General features: G+C 48.4%; 1 protein-coding gene across 3 annotated transcripts in view; it reads left to right on the top strand.

Annotated features, from left to right (window-relative positions):
• The first annotated feature begins 8,647 nt into the window (after positions 1-8,647).
• Positions 8,648-25,299, top strand: part of SCARA5 (scavenger receptor class A member 5) — a 123,311-nt gene continuing 106,659 nt past the window's right edge. For 2 of the 3 annotated variants that reach the window (XM_037813382.1, XM_037813384.1), the window contains exons 1-2: positions 8,648-9,040; positions 13,317-13,434. In XM_037813382.1, the coding sequence (XP_037669310.1) occupies positions 13,323-13,434 (112 nt within the window). In that variant the 5' untranslated portion in view covers positions 8,648-9,040; positions 13,317-13,322. Of the gene's footprint in view, positions 9,041-9,602; positions 9,983-13,316; positions 13,435-25,299 lie in introns of all 3 variants that reach the window. The other variant, XM_037813383.1, reaches the window with a different exon arrangement.

Genomic DNA, 25,299 nt, shown 5'->3' with positions numbered 1-25,299 from the left:
AAACAGGGGTGCAGGGAAGCCGTAGCTCAGTGATAGCTACCCCCCTGTACACCTTACGTCCACTGCTTCCCCACTGGAACCCCAATGTTCATGAGCAGTGGGGAATCCTAGGAGTGGTTCAAGGAATAATGGCAAGATTCTTCTGACACTTTCTTCTTTTCTTCTTCTCTTGAGTGAGGAGGGTCAAAGAGATAATATTTGGGGGCCAAGATTGATCAGAGCTGCAGTGTCAAAGCATTGAGGCAGGACTTCCCTGAGACTGCCCGTGGACTCACCTTGAATCAGTGTTAGCCCAGAAGATTAGCAGGCCAGAAGAAAAGGGGATTTCCACAGACATGGAGAATGTGGATTTTAACAAAAAAGACCCCTAACAATCTTATGTTCAGCATGGAGAAACAAGAACTGAACGCCAAGTAGATACAGGTTGAATTACAAGAGCCAGGCATAGCTGCTTAGTAGATTAGCGTCATCCTGGGGAGAGAGAACTGGTGAAGTGGCCCAGAACTTTATTCCTGACCTTTTCAGCATACAGTTAGTGGCCCGGTTGTAGAAGATGGCAGCCTTAGTAGGTTTGTAAATTACACAAAACTAGGATTAGCTAATACTATAGAAGACATAGTCAAAATTCAAAAAATCTCAAAAGGCTGGAATGACAAAATGAAGCTGGCAAGATGAAATATAACTGGGGATAAATGCAAAGTGTCCCATTCATAGTCCACAAGTCAACTGCACAAGAGCAAGATGAAGGAAAACTTGTTTAATAGCAGCCTGTGTGGTTTGGGTGACTCAACATTATGGAGTAGCAGTTAAAAGGGTGATTTGGTCCCAGGCTACAATAGCTAAGAATTGTGTCCAGAACACAAAGGTAATTGTTTCACAGTGCTACATACCTTCAGACCTGGGTTCAATGTCAGGATGCTCATTTTAACAGGTTGTTTGAGAAAGGATCAATTGTGCAGAGGAGGGTAACCAGGATGATGAAGGGTCTAAAGACAAAGCCTTATGTAGACTGACAGAAAAAAATAATGTTAACTAAAAACAATCATGTATGATACAATCACATTAACGTATTAATGTAAAATTATACATGCAAAGAAGTTTTCAAAATTAAATAAATGGGAGTTTTTGTTAAATATGGCAGATTGAATACAAACATTTCACTCCTCTGCCTTTAAACCTCACTGAAACAACAGCAAAAGGTGTTTTTTAAAGGCATATACCCAGACAAAGGGAATGGGAGATGAGAAAACTGTTACAAATTTTAGAAGCTAGAAAGCAAAAACATGAGTGGCAACTGATTTGGCAGACTCAGAAGACTGAATTCTGAGTTGGGTGTGGACAAAGAGGAGAAGCTGAGGAACACTACCATTTGACAGTTTTAAAACCTAGCCCCCCAATTCTTTGACACTCCTCTCATTAATAGATGGCATCTCTGTCCTCTCCCCCTGAATCCAGGAGGGCTTATGACTTCCTCAATCAATTTGAGTAAAATAGAAGTGATGCTATGTGATTTCTGTAGCTAGTTCCTAAGGGCCATGCAGCTTCTGCCCTGTTCTTTCTGAACGCTTGCTCACAAGATGCTGTCTCAGAACCCAGCTATGATGCTGTGAGAAATCTGAACCACATGGAAGGCCCGTGTATTGTGGTCTAACCATTTGAGTCACCCCCAACCATTTGAGCCCTCTCAGCTTAGGCTTCAGACTTTGTCAAGCAGAAACAGGTCATCCTTGCTCTGACCTACCCAAATTCCTAACCCAAAGAATCCGTGGCCTTAGTAAAGTGGTTGTTGTTTCATGCCACTACATTTTTTTTCTAGTTTGCATTGATTGTATTTTTTTCCCCAATACCACCCCATTTTTAACACCTTGCAAGGTTGACATTCATTTGTTCTCCCTCATGTAAAATATATTTGTACGTTTTATCACAACTGTTGAACACTCTAGGTTTCACTGAATTATACAGTCCCAGTCTTTATCTTTCCTCTTTCCTTATGGTGTCCCACATGCTCTTAACCTTCCTCTTTCAACCATACTCATAGTCATCTTTGTTCAGTGTACTTACTTGCTGTGCTTCCATGACCCAAAATTGTGTTCCAAACCTCTCACTCCTGGTCTTTTCCTGTCTGTCTGTAGTTCTCCCGTTAATATTTCCTGTAGAGCAGGTATCTTGTTCACAAACTCTGTCATTATCTGTTTGTCAGAGAATATTTTAAGTTCTCCCTCATATTTGAAGGACAGTTTTGCTGGATATAGGATTCTTGGTTGGCGACTTTTCTCTTTCAGTATCCCCGGCATTGTCGGATAGAGAACATCTTCCTGACCAAAAGGGGGATATGAAAGGAAATGAAATAAACTTTAGTGGCAGAGATATTCCAAAAGGAGCTGAGCAGTCACTCTGGTGGGCACTCTTATGCACAATATAGGCAACCCTTTTTAGGTTCTAGTGAATTGGAATAGCTAGCAGTAAATACTTGAAACTATCAAACTACAACCCAGAACCCAGGAATCTTGAAGACAATTGTATAAAAATGTAGCTTATGAGGGGTGACAATGTGATTGGGAAAGCCATATGAACCACACTCCCCTTTGTCCAGTGTACGGATGGATGAGTAGAAAAATGGGGGGGGGGGACCCAGTGTTCTTTTTTACTTTAATTGTTCTTTTTCACTTTAATTTTTATTCTTAGTATTTTTGTGTATGTGGTAATGAAAATGTCAAAAATTAATTTGGGTGATGAATGCACAACTATATAATGGTACTGTGAACAACTGAATGTACACTTTGCATGACTGCATGGTATGTGAATATATCTCAATAAAAATGAATTAAAAAAAAAACCCAGCAAGGAACTTCTGAGGGCATGGCAGTTGTGGCAATCCTTTTATAAATTTATATCATGAGATTATTAAACAGTTCAATAATAAAAACTCTTATTAGTCTACAAAAAGAAAAAGAGTTTCTGTATGTTGAATGGAAGTCAGTCTTTCTCTCTATGATAGTTCAGAGAAAAGCTAACCCATCACCCTGTGTTAGCCCTTGATATATCTGAAAACAAAAATCATACCCCCTAGAGTGATTTCTTCTCCGGGTTAAGCATTGCCATTTTCTAAGGGGTTCTGGATGGTCACTTCTGGGCACACCCTCTAATTTGTGACTAAATTTTTCAGTCAGAGGCACATAGAACTGAACATAGTTCACAGGTGTAATCTCGTCAATGAAGAGTTCACCTCCGTTTTTCCTGTCACCATGCTTCTATTAATGTAGCCTAAGTTTTGAAATATCTTTTCTCCCCAACTCTTGCTAACTTACGTCAACCTGAAAGTCATCTAAAACATTAGGTCTTTCTCATATGTGCCCCTGAAAAGTCTAGTGCCCAATATCCTGTACTTGGGCAGATGGATTTTTCTATTATTGGTGACTGTTTTACATTTATCTCACTAAATCTCCTCTTATGAGTTTGGCCTAAAGTCTCACCCATTTTGAAAAGTTTCTTATGATTCATTTGAATGAAAATATTTGGCTACCAATTATAAGTTGGTCACATTAAAATTATTTCATCATCCTATTCCCAAGCCAATTTTAAATCATCTCAATGCCAAGACAGATCTTGTGTCAGTTTAGATATATTATGTCCCACAAGAAAAAGCCATGATCTTTTAATCCAGTCTTGTGGGATATTTGGATTAGGTTGTTTCCATGGAGAGGTGATTCATTCAACTGTAGGTGATAATTTTGATTGGATTATTTCCATGGAGGTGTGGCCCCACCCATTCAGCCTGGGTCTTGATTAGTTTACTAGAGCCCCGTGAGAGCTCAGACAGAAGGAGCTCAGTGCTGCAGCTGAGAGAGACATTTTGGAGACAGCTGTTGAAAGCAGACTTTTGCTGATGCTAGCCCAGAGTTTGCTCCGGAGAAGCTAAGAGAGGACAAAATGCCCCAAGAGCAACATTTTAGAGAATGCCATTTTGAAACCAGAACCCCAGAGCAGATGTCAGCCATATGCCTTCCAAGCTAACATAGATTTTCTGGACACCAATGGCCTTTTTCCAGTGAAGGTATACTCATGTTTATGCCTTGGTTTGGACACTTTTATGGCTATAGAACTGTAAATTTGTAACCAAATAAACCCCCTTTATAAAAGCCAATCCTTTTCTGGTATTTTGCGTAACGGCAGCATTAGCAAACTGGTACAGAGCCCCTTGGAGGTTCTTATTATATGGCACATCTCGGGTACCCTGGACCATTGAGTTTGACAACACAAGAGACGCTCCAGGAAAACCCTGCTCTTGGGTCTCTGGCTGTGCACATGACAGGGAGGAGGCTCATCTGGTTTATTGCCTACAACCCTGCACCGTAGTCAGAAAACCTGGCCCGTCTCATGCATTCCATCATCTCCACCCCTTTTTGGGACATGATTGAAAATGCACCAGGCACACTGCAGTGCAGCAGATGGTCGGGTGGATCCCATGATGGATGGAGGAGCAGGGAGCTTCCCAAAATGCAGGATCTTGTTCCCACCGTCTTGGACTCAGAGCCAGCTGTCAGCAGCTGGACACTAGAGAAAGAGCCACATCCCGATTAATATTCCATTTGTCAGGGGTTGTCAACTCTGAAAAATAAGAACAATTACTAACATTTGTAAAGTGTTTTAGAGTTTTCAAAGTGCCTTCTCCTCATAAGAACCCCGGAGGTGGGAAAGCCTGGAAGTAGTTCCCCAATTTTACAGACAGAGGTCACGTACTTGCCCATGTTCATGCAGCTTGTGACGGGTGGACTGGGAGTCAAGACTGGGCTCCCTGGCTGGAAATCCAGTCCTCTCTCCTTGATACACAAGGCATCTCTGAGTTTACCGTCTGTGTAACTAACAAGTAGGTGTTGGTTTATCACCTACTCTATGCCTTGATGCTATAAGGGGACACACAAGAGTATAACACATAATCTCTGGCCTCAATGAGCTCAGGTGCTCAATGTGAGCACCTGAGTAGGTGGAGCAACCTCTGAGCACAATGACCATCTAGAGGAAAGGGGGCCCCATCAGTGAAGAAGGCTTTAGGGCAGAGCCAGGTTTTGAAGAATCAGTTTTTTGGGGGAGACTGGGAAGGTAGGGTGGAGCAGGGCAGGGATGGGGCAAAACCTCAATAGATGGGTGTGGGTGGGCAGGGGTGAGAAGGTACTGACTCAACTACAGAGAGAAGAGGGTGTGGGGATTGAGGTGGAAGACCACAGGATGGGGAGGGTGAGCAGCGCAGTGGGCAGCTATTGGCCTTGAGCAGGGAAGTGGCTTGGAGAAACCCATGGTTAAGGAAATTGGTACACTCACACTTACGGGCTGTGCTGCCTGCACCTCAGGAAGGTGATAGGTAGGATTGTCTTATTGTCCTCTCAGAATGAATGACTCCTTTCTCACACTCCGATAGCATGCAACATCTTCCACTCTCTGGCACACAGAATAGTAAGTCTTATTTTTCTCTAAAATTGTTTTAAAATGTAAACAAGTCTTTTTACTACCTCAGCTCAGGATTTCCTTAAATGCAACCTGTGGGACACTAGCCCTGTTCCATGTGCTCAATTAAGAATGGAGAAGACTTAACACTACATTCCCCTTTTGAGGCATCACCATGCTCAGTATATCATTGTAAAGGCTCTGGTGAGACCTGCTGTAAGGGAATATCTTTTACTTTGACCAGAGAACACCTGGGAGTATCTCATGGAACAAGTGGGCTTTCGATAATTGCCTTATCCCATCCAGTTCTCACAACTTCCCTGTGATATGGAGCTATGATCCTTATGTCTAATGAGGAACACTGAGAATAAAAATTTAGTGATTTACCCAAGGACATGTGTGCCAGTTTGGATGGGTTATGTCCCCCAGAAGGCCATTATCTTTGATGCAATCTTGTGTGGGCAGATGTATTAGTGTTGATTAGATTGTAATTCTTTGAGTGTTCCTATGGAGATGCAACCCACCCAACTGTTATATGGTAACTCTGATTGGATAATTTCCATGGAGGTGTGGCCCTGCCCATTCAGCGTGGGCCTTGATTAGTTTACTAGAGCACTATATAAGCTCAGACAGAAGAAGCGAGCTTGCTACAGCCAAGAGAGACACTTTGAAGAATGCATAGGAGCTGAGAGAGGAGCTGCAGATGAGAGACAGTCTGAAGACAGCCGTTGAAAGCAGACTTTTGCTCTGGAGAAGCTAAGAGAAGAAAAAGCCCCAAGAGCAACTAAGAGTGACATTTTTGAGGAACTGCAGCCTGGAAAGGAATGTCCTGGGAGAAAGCCATTTTGAAACCAGAACGCCAGAGCAGACACCAGCCATGTGCCTTCTCAGGTAACAGAGGTTTTCCGGACACCATTGGCCATCCTCCAGTGAAGGTACCCGAATGTCGGTGACTTACCTTGGACACTTTATGGCCTTAAGAATGTAACTTTGTAACCAAATAAACCCCCTTTATAAAAGCTGATCCATTTCTGGTGTTTTGCAAAAAGGCAGCATTAGCAAATTGGAACAACATGCAACCAGAAATGGTCAGGTGAAAGTCCAGAACTTAAGACTATAAATCTAAGGCTTTGCCCATAATTCAGCCTTACAATGGCAAGCGTGCTTTGTATATTCCTTGGCTTGTAGCTGCATCACGTCAATCTCTGGCTCCATTTTCACGTGCCCTTCTCTGCCTCTGTGTGTCTCTCCTCTGTGTCTGTCTCATACAGATACATGAGGCTCCATTTAGGTACCACCTGGATGATCTGGGACAAGCTCCTTCATTCAACATCCTTAACTTAATTACATCTGCAGAGATCCTTTTATTTATTTTTCCAGATAAGGAAACATTCACAGGTTCTGGGGATTAGGATGCAGACACATCTTTTTGGGGGCCCCTATTGAGTCACTACAGGGGAGAAAAATGTAGAATTAAATAAAAAATGCATTAATAAAATGCAAGTTTGGCTCTCTGTGTTCCTAGGAGAAGAGGGAGGCACATAAGAAGAGCAGTGACCTTGGCTTCCCACTGTGCTCAAAATAGAATCCAGGTCCTCCCTTGTGGTCTGGTCCCAGACTGTCCTCTGGTTTTATCTCTTGGTGCGCTGTGTCCTCTGTGTTATAGCCACCCCAGGCTTCTTTCTGCTACGCCAGCATGCCCGGTTTGTTTCCAGACTGAGGCCTAAAATCTGCTGTTCCCTCTGTCTGGAATGCTTTGTCCCCAGATCTTCCCATGACAAATATTTGTTGAGTACTTGCTGTGTTTTAGTGTATGTTACAATAGCTGAAGGAAATACCTGAAACTGTGAACTGCAACCCAGTAGCCTTGATTCTTGAAGACGAGTGTTTAACTATGTAGCTTATACTTTGTGACCATGTGATTGTAGAAAACCTTGTGGTTCATACTCCCTCTATCCAGTGTATGGAAAGATGGGTAGAAAAATGGGGACAAAAAGTAAATGAATAATGGGGGGGGAAGCAGAGTGGAGGTGATGGGTTGTTTTGGGTGTTTTTTTTTTCACTTTTATTATTTTTGGGGGGAAACAATGAAAATGCTAAAAAAATTGACTGCAGTGATGAATGCACAACTGTAAAATGATGTGTGAACAATTGATTGCAAACTTTGGATGATTGTATGGTATGTGAACATACCTCAATAAAATTGCAAGGAAAACAAAAAATGAAGCTTCATGTGGGAGCCGCATCCCAAGGATAGTCAGGAGGCCCAGTCACTGAAAATGACTAAGACATTACTGAGTCAACTGTGGTTTGGCAGCTGCACTGTGGGGAGAGCTGAGCCTTGGCAGATAGTTCTGATATAAGGTCTGACCCTGAAGTCTTGAGGCTGAATTTTTAACCCACAAACAGGAACATATTTATGAACATGCCCTCAGATTTCTGTCCTTAGGAAGCCATCCATGTAAACTGGCCATGCCGCTGCAGCTCAAAACATTTTTGGAATTTCCCTGATGCCTCTCCCCCCCACCACCACCCCAAGATGGATTTAATTGCCCCCTTAACGCTTTGGCTAGATAACCTTCTTAAAACTTAACTGGTTATGCTTAGATGCACAGTGATGTGTGGAGGTGGCCATCTCTCCCCTGGATTGCACTCTCCCGAGGGCAGCGAACTTGTCCTATTCCTGCGTTCCCAGGCCCCTGTACCATGCAGATGCAATGCAGTGCAGATGGTTTCGTTGCTGAGTCGGGTTGAACCTGACTTTGCAAAGCTCCTTCAGAGCCCCTGAGGCATCTTTCTAAACATCCCCAGTGTGGCCATTCTGTGTCTTCTGGGTGGTGGATTTGACTTCAGGAAAATACCTAATGTAATTCTAAGCCAAGTTTGGTGAATGCCAATTCGGCCCTATAAATAAGTTACGAGACTGGTTTTCTTGCGTGCTTTGTAAGCAGGGTGTAGATGCTACTCCCCCAGGAAGCTTTCTTCCAAATATTTTGAACAAGGCCAGTGCCTTGAGGATAGGAGCAGATTCTCGGGAACAAGGCTCACTTCAGGCTCTTTGCCCGGCGAGCGTTCCTGCAGGGAGCTGTAATGCCGCAGATTGACCACAAGAGGGGGGGCGTGTTCCGGGTTCCACAGAAAGAGCCCTGGCAGCCGCAATTACTCCAAGAACTTTTAATAAAGACCCGCGGCCAGAGCAGCCGTAGTTCACATCTCAGTCAGTACCTAGCAGAGTTGCTGATGCCTCCACAGAACATCTCCTGAAGGCTTCTGCAGCCCGTGGCTGGCCAAGGCGCCAAGAAAGGGACTCCCAGGCTGCGAGCGCCCACATGGCTGCCTCCACGGGCACAAGGCTGAGCCTTGCCTCCTGACCTGATCCTGCTGGCGAAGTGACACTTGTGGTCCTGCCCCGAGACAAGTCACTGGGAGCCCCTGCAGCCACTTTCTATGACTCCATCTGGACTAGGCTGGCTGTGAAGACAAGCTCTGAGGGGCTGGCTCCCTTTACCTGGGTGCCGCGGCAGCAATTCTCTCACCACCATGGCTAACGCCGGGAACTAAGGCGACCGCTCTGCCGCCTCAGCAGGGGCGCGCTCAGGTGAGTCTTGGCGTAACTTTCTCCCAGCACCTGGTCATGGTGTCCTAAAGTCAGCCAGAAGAGATGGAGAGCAGTGCTGGGACGGAGCAGAGCTCTGCATTTGGGTATCCTCAGGTTGCAGAGAGTGGAGGTGTCTGCTCCAGGTGGAAATTCTCAGTTGTCTGACCCTCCTGGGCAGCAGGGGTCATTTGGGGTGTCAGAGGGAAGCCGTTTCCCCAGTGGCAACACTCTGCCTGGCTCATGTCACAGCTCAGGAGTCTATTCAGAGAACAGACGGTACAGGTGACAGGCTGACGTTGGACCTGCCCCCTGTACATACGTAGTGTGTGTGTGTGTGTGTGTGTGTGTGTGTGTGTGTGTGTGTGTGTGTCCAGCAGTGGAACATAAGAAGGGGGAGGTTATTTATAAAACATCTGCACCTCTCCAGCTTTGGGCTATGAATTGAGAAGTTAACTAAGTACAGTTAGAGGGGGAAGGGGTTTAAAACCTCATTAGTGATTCTACTTCTGAACAGAGCAATATTCATGGTGACTTTTACTGGTTTTGATAAATTTAAAACTAGGAGATCCAAGGAAAAGCTGCAAGCCCTACAGAGTTAGATGCTGGAACCCAGAGAAACTGTTTTTGAAGCAGCAAGGCTTGTGCCACCTCCTCGGCAGGAAGAATTGATTGAAGCCTTCTGATGCCCAGGGTGGGATTTCAAGGGCCTGAGTCCAGATTTCAGCTTGGGGCTGAATTCATGATCATCTTTCCCAAAGGGAACCCCAAGCAGCACTGGTTTCTGGGATTGACTGGGCAAGAGGGAGGCCTTCGGAACGTAGGAGACAACCCTCCACCCCTTGGCTGCTTGGCAGTGTCAGAAGATGCTGGAGGATCTGGTTCTCACCCAGTGCTGCCACCAACCCCCAGTGTGCCTTTGTTCATAAAAGCTGTTTAACTCAGGTGAGGCTCACATGAACCCTGAGGGGCTGGCAGGTGTTCCTCTTCCCATCTGAGAGGTGATGAAGTTGAGGCTGAAAGAGATTAGCTGATTGGGCCAAGTTTTCCAGCTTACAAGTAGTGGAGGCAGGGGATGAACCGGTGCCCTGTGCTCTCCCCACTCCCTACGTGCCTGCATGGAAATTCCTGGGGTGTGCAATGGATCACTAAGGGCCCTGTCAGCTCTAAAATGTGGGGTCTAGAAGTAGATCTCTGGTGTCTAACCTGCCCTTCTAAGGGCCTCAGATGAAATTGCCTGGGAGAAATCAAGACATCCCTAAGAGGTCAATAGAGTGTTCTCTCCCTGTTAACGGAAACGCCCCACTCTTGGACTTGAAACATCCAAGTACAGGTCACGTGGGCTTTGCCAGCAGGTGGCCTGGACATCCATGGCGCTAGCCCCTTCCCCTTGAGCTCTGCAAGCCTCTTCTCAGCCCCCTGGGCTCCCGCCTGCGGGAGTAGGCTGGGCTGGCTCTCCGAGATGTGACCCCCTTCACTTCTAGGTGCTGGACCCTTAGGGTGGCCCCTGAAAGGGATTGCCACTCACTTCCTGGACAAAGCAACAGTGGTAGAAGCCAGTGCCCTGTGCAGGAAGCCTCCTGCCTGCTCTCTAGTCCTTCTGACATCACTTGGTTCTTGCGTCTTTGGGCCTCAGTTGGCTTAGCTTTAAAATGGGACTGATGTCACCTGTCTGCCTCCTTCATGATGCCACCAAGGAACTGTGAGTCCTGCAGGGTAGCGGTCTGTAAATTGTGAGGTGCCAGCATGGTTAGTTGTTCCCTGCCTGAGAGCACAAACTTGGCCCAAAGGCTTATAAAAACAATGATCCAAGGGCCCAAATTCCTGCCCCCATTACCCCAAGAAAGAAAAACAACCCAAAATAAAACCCAGGGCAGACAGAAAGTTCTTATATTTCATTTCCAAGTAGCAAACATTAGCTGAATTGACTGAGCATTTCCAAACTCATCTTCTTCACAGCTGGCCTCCTGCTGGGCCCTGAGCCCCTCTCCCCACCAGACTCCCCTGGGCTCCTGCCCCGAGCAGCTCAGGGGTGGGGAGGGGAGGGCGAGCAGGGGCAGCCTTACAGACAGATTCCAGAGAGCAAGTCACACCTTCCAGCCTTAGTCCAGAAGCTGATCAAAAGATGAAGCAGGTGGAAATGAAGAGGGGCTCAGCCCCACCCCAGCCTGGTCTCCTCCCCTCCCCTCCCAGAATGGCAGTGCCCCCCTTCGGCTCCTGTAACCTCTGGGCAGCAGAAGCTGTTGCCTTTGGCAGAGGTGGAGTATCACATAAAGAGACACTCTCCTCCGGCTTCCCAGCTCCGGAGGAGAGACGGCAGAGGGAGGGTGCCAAACAGTGCTCGTTAAACGAGGGAGGGGCCCTCGAAGCTTGACAGCAGTGGAGCTGCTCAGGGGCCCACCAGGAGGGTGGAGGACTTGGATGGAGGGACGGATTATTAGGAGAATAGCAAACTGTTCACACGTGGCCAGGACACCACAAACGCAGGACAGAGAAGCGGGATGGGAGCTGTCTAGGGACTTTGGGGAACCTCTGGGGCAGAGATGGGGACCCCCTCTGCTCTCCTATGGCAGAGACTGGGAATGCCAGGATTGTGTGTGAGAGCATGTGGCTGAGTGAGTGTGTGTGTGTGTGTGTGTGTGTGTGTGTGTGTGTGTGTGTGTGTGTGTGAGTGCATACGGGTGCGCACGCACTTGTGTGCAGGGAATGTGGAGTCTTATTATTTGAAGAGACTAGATCCTTCAAGGACTATTGGAAGGACAGTTGTGCAGCAGCTGTTCACTCTGGTGTCTTCTTGGCCCTGAAGTCAGAGGTCTCTAGAGACAAACTTCAATCGTGAAATAGGAAGACGCATGTTTTGCTCTGCGCAGCACAGCAGCGCCGCCAGCCCCTCCTTCGTCAGCCATCTTTTGAACTGGTGATGAGGCGTCTGTTCCCACCTGCGTCTGACTGATCCATCCCATCAAAGGCCGTTACTCCCCCGTTGCCCGGCAGTGTGTGGCGGTCCCTGTCCCGGGCTCTGGCTCTGCTGGGTGTAGTTTGCTCCAGTGCTGCTGGGCCTGGGACCCTCCTCCTGGAGGCTTTTGTTTTCCAAATAATTCATTTTTAAAAACTGGATTTCTTTTTCTTTCTTTCTTTCTTTTTTTTTTTTTTTCGTGAATATCATCCAAAGAGTTAAAAAGCATCAGACCTGAAGGTCAAGATCAATGAAAGGCTGGAACTGAGATGAAAATGAGAGAGATTTGTAAAATCACTAAGGATAGATGTAAGAAAAAGAATATCAAGTATTTTCTGTAAATAAATACTTTGTAATTTGACTTGAAAATTTGATTTTGCTTATTACACAAATAATGCAAGCTCATTGTAGAAAAATCAGAATATCCAGGAAGCTGAAAGAAGTAAGCCCCACGGTCCCCTCTGGCCTGTAGAATATCTCTCATCCAGAGCAACCCATAATGTTGCCAAGTCCAGCCATCCCATCCATTGACACGTGTGTGTGTACATTACAAACTGGTGTAATATTGTGCACACTGTTTCATAAATGGCTTTTAAATTTGAAATAGCATAGCATCTTCCCAAGTCAGTGGAACACAATTTTAATGGCTCCCTGGGGCAGACCCAGAGCCAGCTTAGGAGCCTCAGGCTGAGTGCCCCAGCCTTCACCCGGCTTGGGGCTGTGCAGCCCGGAGCATCTGGGGGGCATCCCCGCAAGGCCACCTGCCCCCCACCCTCGGGGGAGATGAGTCCTTGCCGTGCTCCCCACTGACCAAACTCCTCTGACAATGCAATGCCAGGGCCTGGAAAAGGCAGCACTGGCTGGTGGTCTTTGTATCCCTAGGCCCCACTTTGTGCTTAGTTCCCCTCCTTTCCAGTGCAGGGCAGAAGCTCAGCCCTCTCTGACCTTCCCAGGGAAACTGCTCTGCAGTCCCCACCAGCATGGCCCCCAGGGTTCTGGCCATCTCCTGAAGAAGTGCACTCAGGGCTCCAGCCCCACCCAAGAGGTAGTGAAAGGAGGGGGACGGTTCACACAATCAGGAAGGTGCAAAGGGCCTTCCCAAGCACTGAGAAAGTCAGAGGGGTGAGTGTGGGGCCCTGAGGACCTGGCAGGGGGCACCTCATTCTTGTTGATGAGAAGAGGGTCCCGGGATTGGGATCGGGGTGGGGGGGGGCATGCTGTTCCTCTGTTAGCTTTAGTTTCCACCCATGGTTTATTCTCTTCATGTCTACCCTGCTTGCTCCCTTCCTCTCTGTCCTCTTGCGGTCTCTGCTGCTGCTGCAGGACATAATGGAGAACAAGGCCATGTACCTGCACACGGTGAGCGACCGGGAGACTGGCTCCATCTTCGAGGAGCCCTTTGACGGCAGGAGCCTTTCGAAGCTGAACCTGTGTGAGGATGGTGAGTTCCTCGGGGCCCCCCTCCCGACTCTGGCATTGCCCCAGGGCATCAGTGACCTCCCTGTCTGCTGCTGCACAGTTTGAACTTCATACTTTGAAAGGTCTTTTCTACGTGTTGTCCCATTCACTCATCTCCACAAACCAGTGAGATCAGCAAGATGGGTGCCCATTTTACAGATGAGCTAGTTGAGGCCAAGAAAAGCGTTTGGGATCACATAGCTGGTCAGCCATGGAGACCTTCCAGCCCTGAGTCTTGTGATGCCTGGGACAGTACTTTTGCCTCAACAGCATCCTCTACTATGAGCAAGTGAGGCTCAGGTCAGACAAGGCAGCTGACCCAATCAGCCCAGACTGTCTCTGGCGAGGAGTTCTCCGATCCGATCCAATTTCCAAGGTGTTTGTGAGGGAAGAGTATACCTCTCCAATGTGCTCATCCTCCCCCTGAGTCCCAGGCCCCAGGTCATGCCACACAGGAAGGGGTTACCCATTCTAATGAGTCAGTGACTCACTATGTCTTTGGTGGCTGGTTCTTTGCTAAAACTCTGGGGATTCAACTGATGCTGCTTCGTCCAAAGGGGCCTACAGGACGTTGCCAACAATCTGACTCCTCTGCACCCAGCACAGAGTTGGACATTTAGTAGGTGCTTAGTAAATGCTTGCTGCATGGATGACTGTACTCCTCTTTGCAGTGAATGTGCAAGAGAGCTTCATCCCCATTGCAAAGGTGAACCCAGTGAAGTTTAGAAAAAGGCCTAGTAGAGACTGATGGCCAATTGGAAAGCAATGGGCCTTTGCCAAGCTTTCTCTCAAGCACCAGAGCTTGCTTTATTCCAAACTGTGGAGGAGCTAACTGCCTTTGCCCTGAAATTACTCAAAAAGAGAAATGGCTCTCCCTCAGAGTGCAGCCTGTCTTCTCTCCCACTGAGCTGTGTGTGGGAAGGGAAGTGGGCGGCTCAGAAAGGCAGGGGAGGAGAGGACCGAGGCCCACTCACTCCTGCCCTGCCCTACTCAACCCTCCATCATTACAGCTTTCCCTCTGGATTCTGGTCAACAAACAGGTTTCATGAGCCCACAATATGCCAGTTTAGATGCCAGGGATGCTCTAAAGAGGAGTTAGTCCAGCCCCTGTCCTCCAAGGGCTTACAATCCCAGTGGAAGGGATGCCATGTGTATAACTAACCATAGTATAGCATAGAAAAGTATGCAACTATTGAAGTAAAGCAGGGTAAAGGCGTTCTGGAAAAGGCCTTGAAGACTGAGTAAGATTTTGCTAGGAGAAGATCTGGGGAAAGGCATTCCAGGCTGAGTTATAGCCAGCAGGACAATGTTTCCTTGGGCTAATGGTCACTTGGGAAGAGAGGAAGGACCCCCAGGAGCTGGTCTCTGGGCCCTGCTCATCTCTCCCCCAGGCAGAATAGGTAAAACTGACTTCCCACACCCGCTTCCCCACTGGCACGTTAATAAAGAGGCTTGGTTTGGCACGAATAAACTGGAGTACAGCACAGGAGGGTGATTCCAAGGCCACCAGGGCCAGCCCGGGGTGCCAGCGGGGAAGGGCAGGGCAGGTCCCAGGAGTGGGGAGGGCTTGGACTGGGAGGTGTCACCAGGCTGTCATACCCTCTTCCCCTTACCTACCCTTACTCTCCCCTTGACTGAACTGACCTCAGAAAGGAAAAGATCATTTGGACCAAGATGTCTGAAAAATAATAGTAGCCCCAGTCACTGTGCTTTCTCACCTCCCCAGCTGTGGGGGACAGTCTTAGTTTGCCAGGCTGCTATGGCAGATACCACACAATGGGTTGGCTTCAACAATAAGCATTTATTGGCCCACAGTTTGAGGCTATAAGAAGTCCAAAATCAAGATATTGTCGACACTTGCTTTCTCCGGGCATCTGTAGAGTCTTGGTGCTGCCTGCCCACAATCCTTGGGGTTCCTTGTCTTGTATCTCTGTCTTCCCGCCCATGGTGACGTCTTCTCCTTGCATCTACTCTTCTGGTTTCCCCTGACTTCTGGCTTCTTGTGGCCTTCTCCAACTTCTGGCTTCCGTTTTCTTCTCTTTATATGGCCTCCAGTGATACAGATAAAGGCCCAGCCTGATTCAGTTGGGCCACACCTTAATTAAAAATAATGTCTTCAAGAGGACTTGTTCTCAGTGGGTTCACAGGAATGTGGATTAAGATCCAGAACATGTCTACGTTTGGGTACATAATTCAGTCTCCTAGAGGGGCCCCCTCAGAGGGTAGGTGGAGTCAGGCAAAAGTATGTCCTATGAAGTGGGGTGTACCTGAGGCCCAGCACCCGGCGAGAGGCACACAGCAGGGGTTGGAAGGTGTGATCTCACATGGGCTCCACCATAGTGAGGCTTGTGAGTCCTCACCTGCAAAATAGGGGACGAGGGAGGGATTTCCGAGGTCCATCGGTAAACAGACCTGTAAAAAACAGACCTGGTCACTGCCTTGGGAGTGTGGCCCTTTGAAAACCCAAGTCAGAACAGAACCCTATGCAAAGCCCAGTGATGGCCCCTATCTTACAGGAAGGAAGAGCCCAGGCCCTGCGGAGCTGTCCTCAGGAGCTTCCACGGCCTCCCTGCTGCCCCTGCCAGCACGCTTATGTCAGGCTCTCTGCTCTGCTCCGTCTGCCCTGTCCCATACCTGCTTGAACTCCCTCACTGCCTTCCCGTCTCTGCTCAAATCCCACCCTCTCTGTGAGGCCTTTCTGTCCAACTTATTTATTCTGCAGTTGAGCCCCTCATCCTTGCATCCCCCTTTCTCTGCTTCTTTTTCCTTTTTTCCATACTCCCCCCAACACATGATTCAGTCTATTCATTTATTGTGTTTATTGTTTGTTGTCTGTCACCCATGGTGAGGATGTAGGTGGACAAGGGCAGGTTTCCCTGTTTTGTTCACTGATGTCCCCCAAGCCCAGCACGTAGCAGGAGCTGACAGAGTACTCGTTGAATGAATGAATGAACAAACACAGGGGTCCTTGAAATCAAAAGGTGGTAAAACAGATACATTCTAAACCTAATTTCCAAATGTGCTGGGTCTCCTACCCTCGATTCCTGGCTGCCGGGTGGGGGGAGGGGGCATGAGGAAACCAGGAAGACTGGGGTGTTGAGACAAAACCAGCAACTTAAAAGCTTGTGGATTTGTGGTTTGACTTTTTCTTTGTTTCATGTCTAAGAGGAAAATGGTGAGCTCTGAATTGGGGAAATTCAAGCCAGATTCAATCTGCTTCTCCCAGATTTCACTTCTTATTTGATGCCCCTCTCAGAAGAGTCTATCAGGAGGGAAAGGAAGGGTTGAGGCTGGGCAGGGGGAGTGAGAGGAAAGAAGAGGGCTGGGAAGAGATGGGAAAGGGGGGGCGTTCCCAAGCGCCACGAACCAGAGTCAAAGCCAGACCATGGGCCTTTAGTGAATTAAAACAGCAAAGGGTCGGGCCTTGTAGGCACTTGTAGTCCCTTACAAGATTTCCCTGTTGCATGTAGGGAAGTGGGGAGAAGGAGCGCAGGAGAGGCAGTGCTTTCTTGTTCGAGGGTGGCCCTGGGGATGTTGGGATTAATGGGAGCAAAGTAGCGAAAATGAATACCCAGATATTCAAGTATGAATTAGACCTTAATGCTGGTGGGACCTTAAAGAACTTGGGGTCTAAGTGCTTTACTTTAGAGGACGTGCCCTGACAAGTTCCTTTCTAACCAACCTGGATTTCCAGCCTCATATCTCACCTCCTCACCCCCATCACCCCCAACAAGGATCTGTGGGGGGCCGTCTGTGCTTTCCTGCTTCAGTGCCTCTGCACCCACCTTCTGGGACATTTCCCATCCTCCCCACCCCATGTGCTCTGCCTGTTCTGGTTTGGTAAAGCTGCCAGAATGCAATATACCAGAAATGGGTTGGCTTTTACAATGGGGGTTTTAAGTTCACAAATTTACATGAAAATGTCATGATTAAGGCATCAACAGGATGATACCTTCTCTAAAGAAAGGCTGATGGCATCCGGGGTTCCTCTGTCACATGGGAAGGCACATGGCAGGCTCTGCTGCATGTTCTCTCCTGAGTTTAGCTTCTGGTTTCAGTGGCTTTCAAAAATATGTCTCTGGGCTTCTGTTTCACCTTCTCTGAGCTCTCTCTAAAATGTCTCTGCCTTTTATCCTCTTACAGAGGACCCCAGCAAGAGGATTAAGACCCACCTTGAATGGGTGGGGTCAGATCTCCATGGAAAACTAATCAAAAGTTCCCACCCACAATTGGTCTGCCCCCCACAAGACTGGATTAAAAGAACATAGGTTTCTCTGGGGTACGTAACGGATTCACACCAGTACACTACCCCTCAGTATCCCACTTATCCTTGAAGCTGCATTCCCATCCCATCCACCATCACTCTGTGTCCTCATTTCAGAAATACTCCTCAGGGTTCCTCCTTGATTGGGGGTGAGGAGTTTTACCCTGAGTTAGCTCACGCTTTTAGGTTATTCATCTTACTAGATAGTGAGTTCCTTGAGGTCAGGGAAGGTGTTTCACTCTTCTTGGAATTCTCTGGTGCCTTGTACACGGTACAAGAAATCTCTGTGATTGTTGGTAAGTGACTTGCCCAAGGCCACTCCACTAGTTAGTGGCAGAGCTGGAACCAGAATCCAGTCCCCATACTTGTCATTTAGGGCTCCTTTCTAAGAAAGAAATGTGACATCGTGGGGTTGATGGTGCTGGGGGATAAGTCCTCTCACCTCTGGATTCTCACCCAATTGAGGAGTTTACCAGGAGCCCGGTAGGAATTGAAATATAGCATCTGCCTTATTCCTGGGAAAGCTAAATCCAAGGATGTGAATTGGACCTGCAGCTTACTGTTACTGCCCCTGCCCCCCAGCCAGACATGTGGAGGACATCCCTTTCCCTATCCCTAAACTTAACCCTAACCCCAACCCTAACCCTAATCCTATCCCTATTTGGAACCATAACCCTAACCCTAACATAATCCCTCTCCATAACCCTATCCCTATCCCTAACCCTAACCCTAAACCTTTCCCTTTCCAAAAGCCTATCCCTATCCCTATTCCTATCCCTAACCCTAAAGTAACCCTAACTCTAACGTTAAACCTAACCCTATCCATATCCATAACCCTAACGCAAACCCTAACCCTAACCTCTCCCTATCCATATCCCTATGCCTAACCCTTACCCTAACACTAACCCCAACTCCAACCCCAACACAAACCCAACCCCACCCCAACACCAACCCCGACCCAAACACTAACCCTCACCCTCACCCTAACCATAACCCAGTGAGCCTGACGGCCTGGACCTGGGCACTGACCTTGGCCTGGCTCACCCCACCATCAGGGAACCCGGGGCTCACTAATCGGACAAGGCAGCACTTCCCTGAGAGGACAGAAGTGCTGAGAAATTCCTGTGTTGAGGCTGCGGGCTGGGCTGGGGGGTTCCCTGGAGCGTCCTCAGTGGAAAGGAAGGGACCATTCCCTGAGCATTGTAGCTTCTGCTATCGCCACTCCAGCTCTTCAGATTACTTGTTACTTTTTCTTTCTCCCTGGCTTCCTCTCTCCTCTACTTTCTTCTCGCTTTCTCTCCTCTCCTCTCCTCCCCTTCTTTTCCATCCCCTCCCCTAGTCTTTCCTCTTCTCCCACCTCCCCTGTATTCCTTCCCTTTCTTCTCTTACCAGGTGAAAAGGGAAAGTGAAGGGCTGTCGTATGCCTTGTTGCCTCTGTCCCTTCCACATGAGGGGCCATCTGGCCCAACTCCTGCATGCCAAGATCCCCACCTCCTTCAAGCCCCACCCCCACCCCCTCCCTGACAACTTTGGGACCCTCCTCTGTACCCCGTTGTGGACTTGTCTCTTGAGAACCCATCTCCTGCTCTGTATCTTAGTCATTGGCAACCTCGTCTGACCCTACTGCCGGGTGGGGAAGCTCTGAAGAGCAGGGACGAGAACTTCTTGGCAGGGCTCATCCCAGGATGCAACCTCAAATCTTCCTCACTAAGCCCTCTCTGACCTCAGAGAGCTCATTTAACACCTCTCTGAACAGAAACCCAAACAAGGGGCTGGTGGGACTTGCCTACCCCCTCTTCCCTCTCTCCTCTGCTCCTTCCTCTCCCTCCTCCCACACCTTCCCACCTTTCTCCCTTCTGTTTTCCAGCCTGTACAGCTGTTTGCATCTCCAGTCTGGCGCCAGGAGGAGGAGGGCTGGGAGTGGGTGGTGCTCAGGCTGGGCCCAGTTCCTCCACTGCACTTTCCGAGGGCCAGAGAGAGGTGTTAGTGTCAGAAAAATATTGCAGTCATGCTTACCCCGTGGCCTCAGCCCCTCCACCACACTCCTGACATCATCCCACTCGGCTGCGAATGGGGACCTCGTGGAGGTAATGAGTTACACATGCTCCTTGCCGCTACTGGCCGCCTGCAGGCAGGCTGCTTGCTGAGTTTAGGGACCCAGCTCCCCAAACCTGTGTTTCTTCCCCATAAAATTAAATCATTCTGCTCGGGGAATGCCCATTTGTATCTTCTCATCAATCAAATCTCCCTGGCTCATTTGGCATAGCTGAGGGCTAGCAGGTCAGCTTCCCCGGGGTAGGGGTGAATTTTCTAGGAGGGTCCCGCAGGAGCCTCGCAAGTATCACCACCCTCTACAGATGGGAGAATCAGGTGCTGGAGGAGGAGACTAGTAGACTATTCATTCATTCAGCCCCACAGCACACTCTGGGGTTTGCCCCTGTTAAACAAGAGCAGAAAGCAAAGCATCTTGGTCATTGGAGGGGCTGGAAGCCAAGCTGGACCCTGGGTTTCTCTTCTCCAGTGGTCCCCACCTGCACAAGATGGGCCCCTCTGCCCTGGGGAGCATCTTGCTGAGGTGAGAAGAGTCTGGGCTGTGAGGTTTGAGAGCATAGACCACACACACTGGTGACCTCAGCCTCAGTGCTGGGCGTCTTCTGTTGGCCTCTCCACTCTTGTTGCCATTCTTCACCCTGCTCTCTGCCTCGCTGAGCTTGGCCAGTGTGGAGCCCTGGCAGGAGATTGGCAGAGGGAGGTGAGGGAATGAGGAAGTATTTACTCCCCCAGCGCCTGCCCCATGGGGTCACTCCAGGATGGTGTGTCCCTCCACCAAAGGTCACGGCTCTTTCCAAGGTGCCCTCTCTCTGTGGGTTTTCTCCTTCCACATACCAGTAACTGTTCCCCTCCTTGACCCTTTGGGCTTGGGGGAGGTTACATCGCAAAGAGAGAGCTCCATCCCTTACGAGCCTTCCACACCCTGGCCGCAGTTGGTAAATCCACCTCTATTAAGCCCTGTGAAGTTTCCTAATTTGAGTGGGCCACCTGCTTTCTGCTGGGAGCCTGACCCTCTAATCCTCAGTATCCTCATCTGCAAAGTCAGAATAATGTTACCAGCCTCCCAGGAGTTGTGGGTGCTAAACGCTATAACCCATGTAAAGCACCTGGCACCAGGAGGTCCTCAACAAACATTTATTTCACCTCCCTGGCCTTTTGGGGATCCCCTTCCAATCTTGGAGATGTGAGGAAGAGAGACAGGGAGAGATGAGGAGGCCAGAGGGGGCTGCAGCCATCCAGGGAGTCTCAGGAAACACGCAGGCCACTCCTCAGGGACCCGGGCTGGAGAGAGCCTCAGGGCTCTTTCTTACCTTCTCCTAAAGAAAGCAGAGCTTTGGTTGGTGGGCTTTCCCTTGAAGGCTAGATACTCAAGGCAATTGGGGACAGTCTTTTAGTCCTATTCGCCAAATAGTATAATCTGTAGGAGATCATCTAGGTCCTGAGGAGTCCTGGGTCTGTGCTGTCAGTCTGTCCTTAACTCCCTTCGCTCTCACCCCAGTTAGAGACTGTCTTCTCCCAGGGGCTCCCTGAGGTTTGCTCCTGCAAGAGTCAAGGGACAAGTTTCATTATCCCTGTGTGGAGGCTGGTGACTCACGGGGGCATCAGGGAGGAGTGAGGGGAACACAGATGTCCCGAGGACTCCTTCCTGGGTAGAGGGCACAGATAGAAGCCTGTGCTCTATTCCGTCCCGTTTGTCTCCAAACCCCCGGTCCCTAACCTGCACCATGTGCTATGTGGAATTGCTACAGGAGTGGGGGCGTGAGGATGGGTCTGAGGGGTAAGTCACGGACCTGTCCCACTAGCTTGTCCCACTCTGGAGCGAGTGGACTTGGAGAAGGATTGGCAGGGACAGCAGAGACGTCAGTGGGTAGGTGGGCTTCAGGAGGGGGCCCTGAGGAGAGGGGGTGATGCATCAGGGCATTGTTGTTTTTCATCACTATCACCCATTTCTCCCCACCAATGGCTTTGCTCTTGTGTGTCCTGGCCTTCACTCATTCATTCTCTTGTTCATTCATTCATTCCTTCTTTTAACTAAATATTATCGGGGACCCTGCAGGCACAATGCACTGGCTACCTGCTGCGAGGGATACAAGGAGGCTGAGACTAGGCCCTGCCCCCTATCACTTTACCATCATTCTAGTTGGTCTGCCCCCCTTTCTCTCCTCCCACCCTACCCATGTGGACCGGCCCAAGGTTGGTTCAAGAGCAAAGCTTACCTAAAGGTGAGCACAGTGAGAAGTAAATTCAGGGAGCAGACCATGTAGCTGAGCTGAAATCCACAGGCAGCCTCACTCACCCCAGGTATCCGAGTCCAAAGGAAAAGTTCTTAATAATCTTACCGCGCTCTATTGTGGCGATGGTATTGCATGGTGGGTAAAAGCACAGGAGCCGGACACATAATGCTTGCTGAGCCTGCTGGGGACCCAGCTGAGAGGAGAGACTGGAATGTACAGTGGCTCTGGCTGCACGGACTGCCACAGCCCAGATACAGGGCCAGACAAGGTGGCCTGTGGGGCTGACCAGGGATGGCGGGTTTGCCGGGCTGCTGCAGATGAAAGGTAGGAGAGGGTAGTTCAGGTAGTGAATATGGGAACCAGTCTTGGTAAGCACAAATGTGTGGGGAAAACGCAAGTATTCATTCATGCATTTATTCAGCCAATAGTTGCACTTGCTTTGTGCCAGGCATTGTTCTAGCCATTGGGGATATGGTAGTGGGCAAAAAGGATGAAAATCCCTGCCTTTACCATGTTTACACCCTAATGGGGGAGAGAGACAATCAAAAAGTTAAATAAGTAAATTATGTAGTATAATCTAGACAGTAACTAGTGCATTGGCAAAAAATTAAACAGAGAAGGATGATAGAGAGTGTGGGGTGGGGGTGAGGGTATTGTAGTCTCTTATGGGGTCATCAGGAAAGACCTCCCTGAAAGGTGACATTCAAGCACAGGCTTGACGGGGTGAGAGGCAAGCCTTGGAAAAATCCCAAGGAAGAGTGTGCCAGCATGTTCAGAGTCCCTGAGGCGGGAGTGTGCCTGGTGGGCTGGAACAGAGGGAGGGAGGAGTTAAAAAGTAAGAGACAGGTAGAGAGGGGATGGGAGGCCAGAGACTGAAGGCCTTGTAGGCCATTGCAAGGACCTGAGCCTTTCTTCTGAGTTAAATGGGAAAACCCTGGAGGGTTTTGAATAGGGATATGTTAGGATCTAATACATTTCAAAATGAACACTCTGAGTTCTGTGTCAAGACTGAGATGGACCAATATGGAAGAAGGGAGCCCAGTTAGGAAGCCATGGTAATAATCCAGGTGAGGAATTCTGGTGCCTTGGAAGAGGGCGATAGCAGTGGAGAAGGCGAGAAGTGATCCACTCCTGCATGTATGTTTTTAGATTAGAGCTTACAAAGTTGGCTGACAGATTGGATATGGGGTGTGAGAAAACAGAAGAGGTCCAGGGAAGAGCACTGGTGCATGGCAGTGCTAAGGGATCTAAAAAGTCTGAGGAGGAGCATGCAAAGGAGACTGAGAAGGAGCAACTAGTGAAAGAGGAAAACCAAGAGAGAGTGTTGAGACCTGGCAGTGAAGGAGGAGGGAGTGATCTACTATGTCTAATGCTGCTGAAAGGTCAAGTAAGAAGAACACTGAGCATTGGCCATTGGACTGAGCAACACGGAGGTTAGTTACCTTGTAAGAGTAGCTTCGGTGAAGTTTGGGTGGGAGGGTGGTGGGGTGGTGCTGATTGGAGTGGATTCAAGAGAGAATGAGAGGAGAGGAATTGAGGCAGTAGGTACTATTTTAGTTTCACAGCTGCTAAGACAAGTGCCATACCATGTATTGGCTTAAACAATGGGAATTTGTTGGCTCCTGGTTTTGAGACTAGGAGAAGTCTAAAAATCAGCAAGGCGATACTTTCTCCCCAAAGACTGTGGCAGTATGAGGTTGGCTGCCAGCGATCCTTGGTGCTTGGCTTTTCTGTCATACAGCAATGCACATGGCGGTGTCTTCTTTCTTTTGGGAGTTCTGTTGACTTAGAACTTCTGGTTGCAACCCGTGTCTTCTCTTTCCAATTTCCTTTGCTTGTAAGGACTTCAGCCATATTGGATTTAAGTTCCACTCTCATTCACTTTGGGCACATCTTCAATGGTCCTCTTTACAAATGGGTTCACACCCACAGGGCCAGGAGTAGGGGCCTGAACATGCCTTTTTCCGGGGACATACGAACAGGTACATACAAATTCTTTCAAGAAGTTTTACTATAAAAGGGGACAGAGAAATAGAGGAGACGGGGGTCAAGAATTTTTTTTGTTTTGTTTGTTTTTTGTGATGGGAGAAAAAGCATCTGTTTTATGCTGATGGAGTGATACAGTGGAAAAGGAAACACTGGTTAAGCATAATGGCTGGAGTTATGTCCTTGAGTAAGTAATAGGGGATATAATCTAATGTAGAGTCTGGGTTTGGGGCATTGGCTAGTAGCACAGACAGTTCCGCTATAGTGTCAAAATGGAAGACAAAGTGTCTGGGCCCAGATGGAGGTGGGTAGTTCCATTGTGATTGGAATTTATGGGAGTTCTCTCCTTATTGCTTCTGTTTTCTTGGTGGAATAGGAAATTGAGAATGCAGGTAGAGGAGGAGGTGTGAAACAGGTGTCCAGGAGAGTGAGAGCATAAATGGACTAAAGAAATGTGGCATGCTTACTGGACAAGCTGAAGGGCCCCACTTGGATTTAGTGGTCATGAGTTTAAAATAAGACCAGTTAACGTGGTGATGTATTTTTCTTTTTTTTTTCCAGCTTTGCTTAGCCATGTGGATGGAAATGCAGAATTGGCAGAAAGTTAGATTTAACCAAAGTTTGAGTTTTGCCAAGTGAATAGGAGGAAGCAAAAGAGGGGCAAGGAAGTTTAGAATATAAGTAAGGGAGTTGCCAATGTAAATCATGGAATATAAGTTGGATAAAAAGGGAAGTAAGAACATGAGTGGTAAGAGGTAGTCAAAAGGGTATAGGATCAATGATCTGTAGGTCCTAGTGAAGCCCATGTAGTGTCAAAGAACCCCAGAGTCAGGATACTAGAGAGTGCACTGGAAAGATAGACATTAGGAAACTGCGATTAAGAAAGGGTTTCAATTATTGGCAAAGACACTCTAGCACAGCAGAAGAGCTCAAAGTGAATGGCTAAGGACAGCTGGAGGTTATAATCAGTGAGGAGAGGGGGTCACTCAAGAGTTATGACTGGAGATTTAGAGAGAGTGACAGTGAGCCAGGAGAGGGGAAGGTTCGCAGATGACTGCCCAAGAAAAGGTGGATGGTGTTATGACACATGAGTCCACGCTGAGGCTTTTTAGGGAGGAAAGAGAGAGAAAGGTGTGGGAGAAACAATGAGAAACAAAGGAAAATGGCGACTTCGCTGGTAGACCAGTGTAGCATAAGGAGAGTGGGAAAGAATGATCCACACTTGAGAGGGCAAGGGAAGCAGAAAGGAGTCAGGTTTCCATTAGAACGAGGAAGAAAATTTAGAAATTCAGAGCAGAGGTTGAGAAATGGG

Source organism: Choloepus didactylus, chromosome 20, assembly GCF_015220235.1.
Source record: "Choloepus didactylus isolate mChoDid1 chromosome 20, mChoDid1.pri, whole genome shotgun sequence".
Lineage (NCBI taxonomy): Eukaryota > Metazoa > Chordata > Mammalia > Pilosa > Megalonychidae > Choloepus > Choloepus didactylus.
Note: the sequence above shows the minus strand (reverse complement) of the source record. Positions and strands in the feature narration are given on the sequence as shown.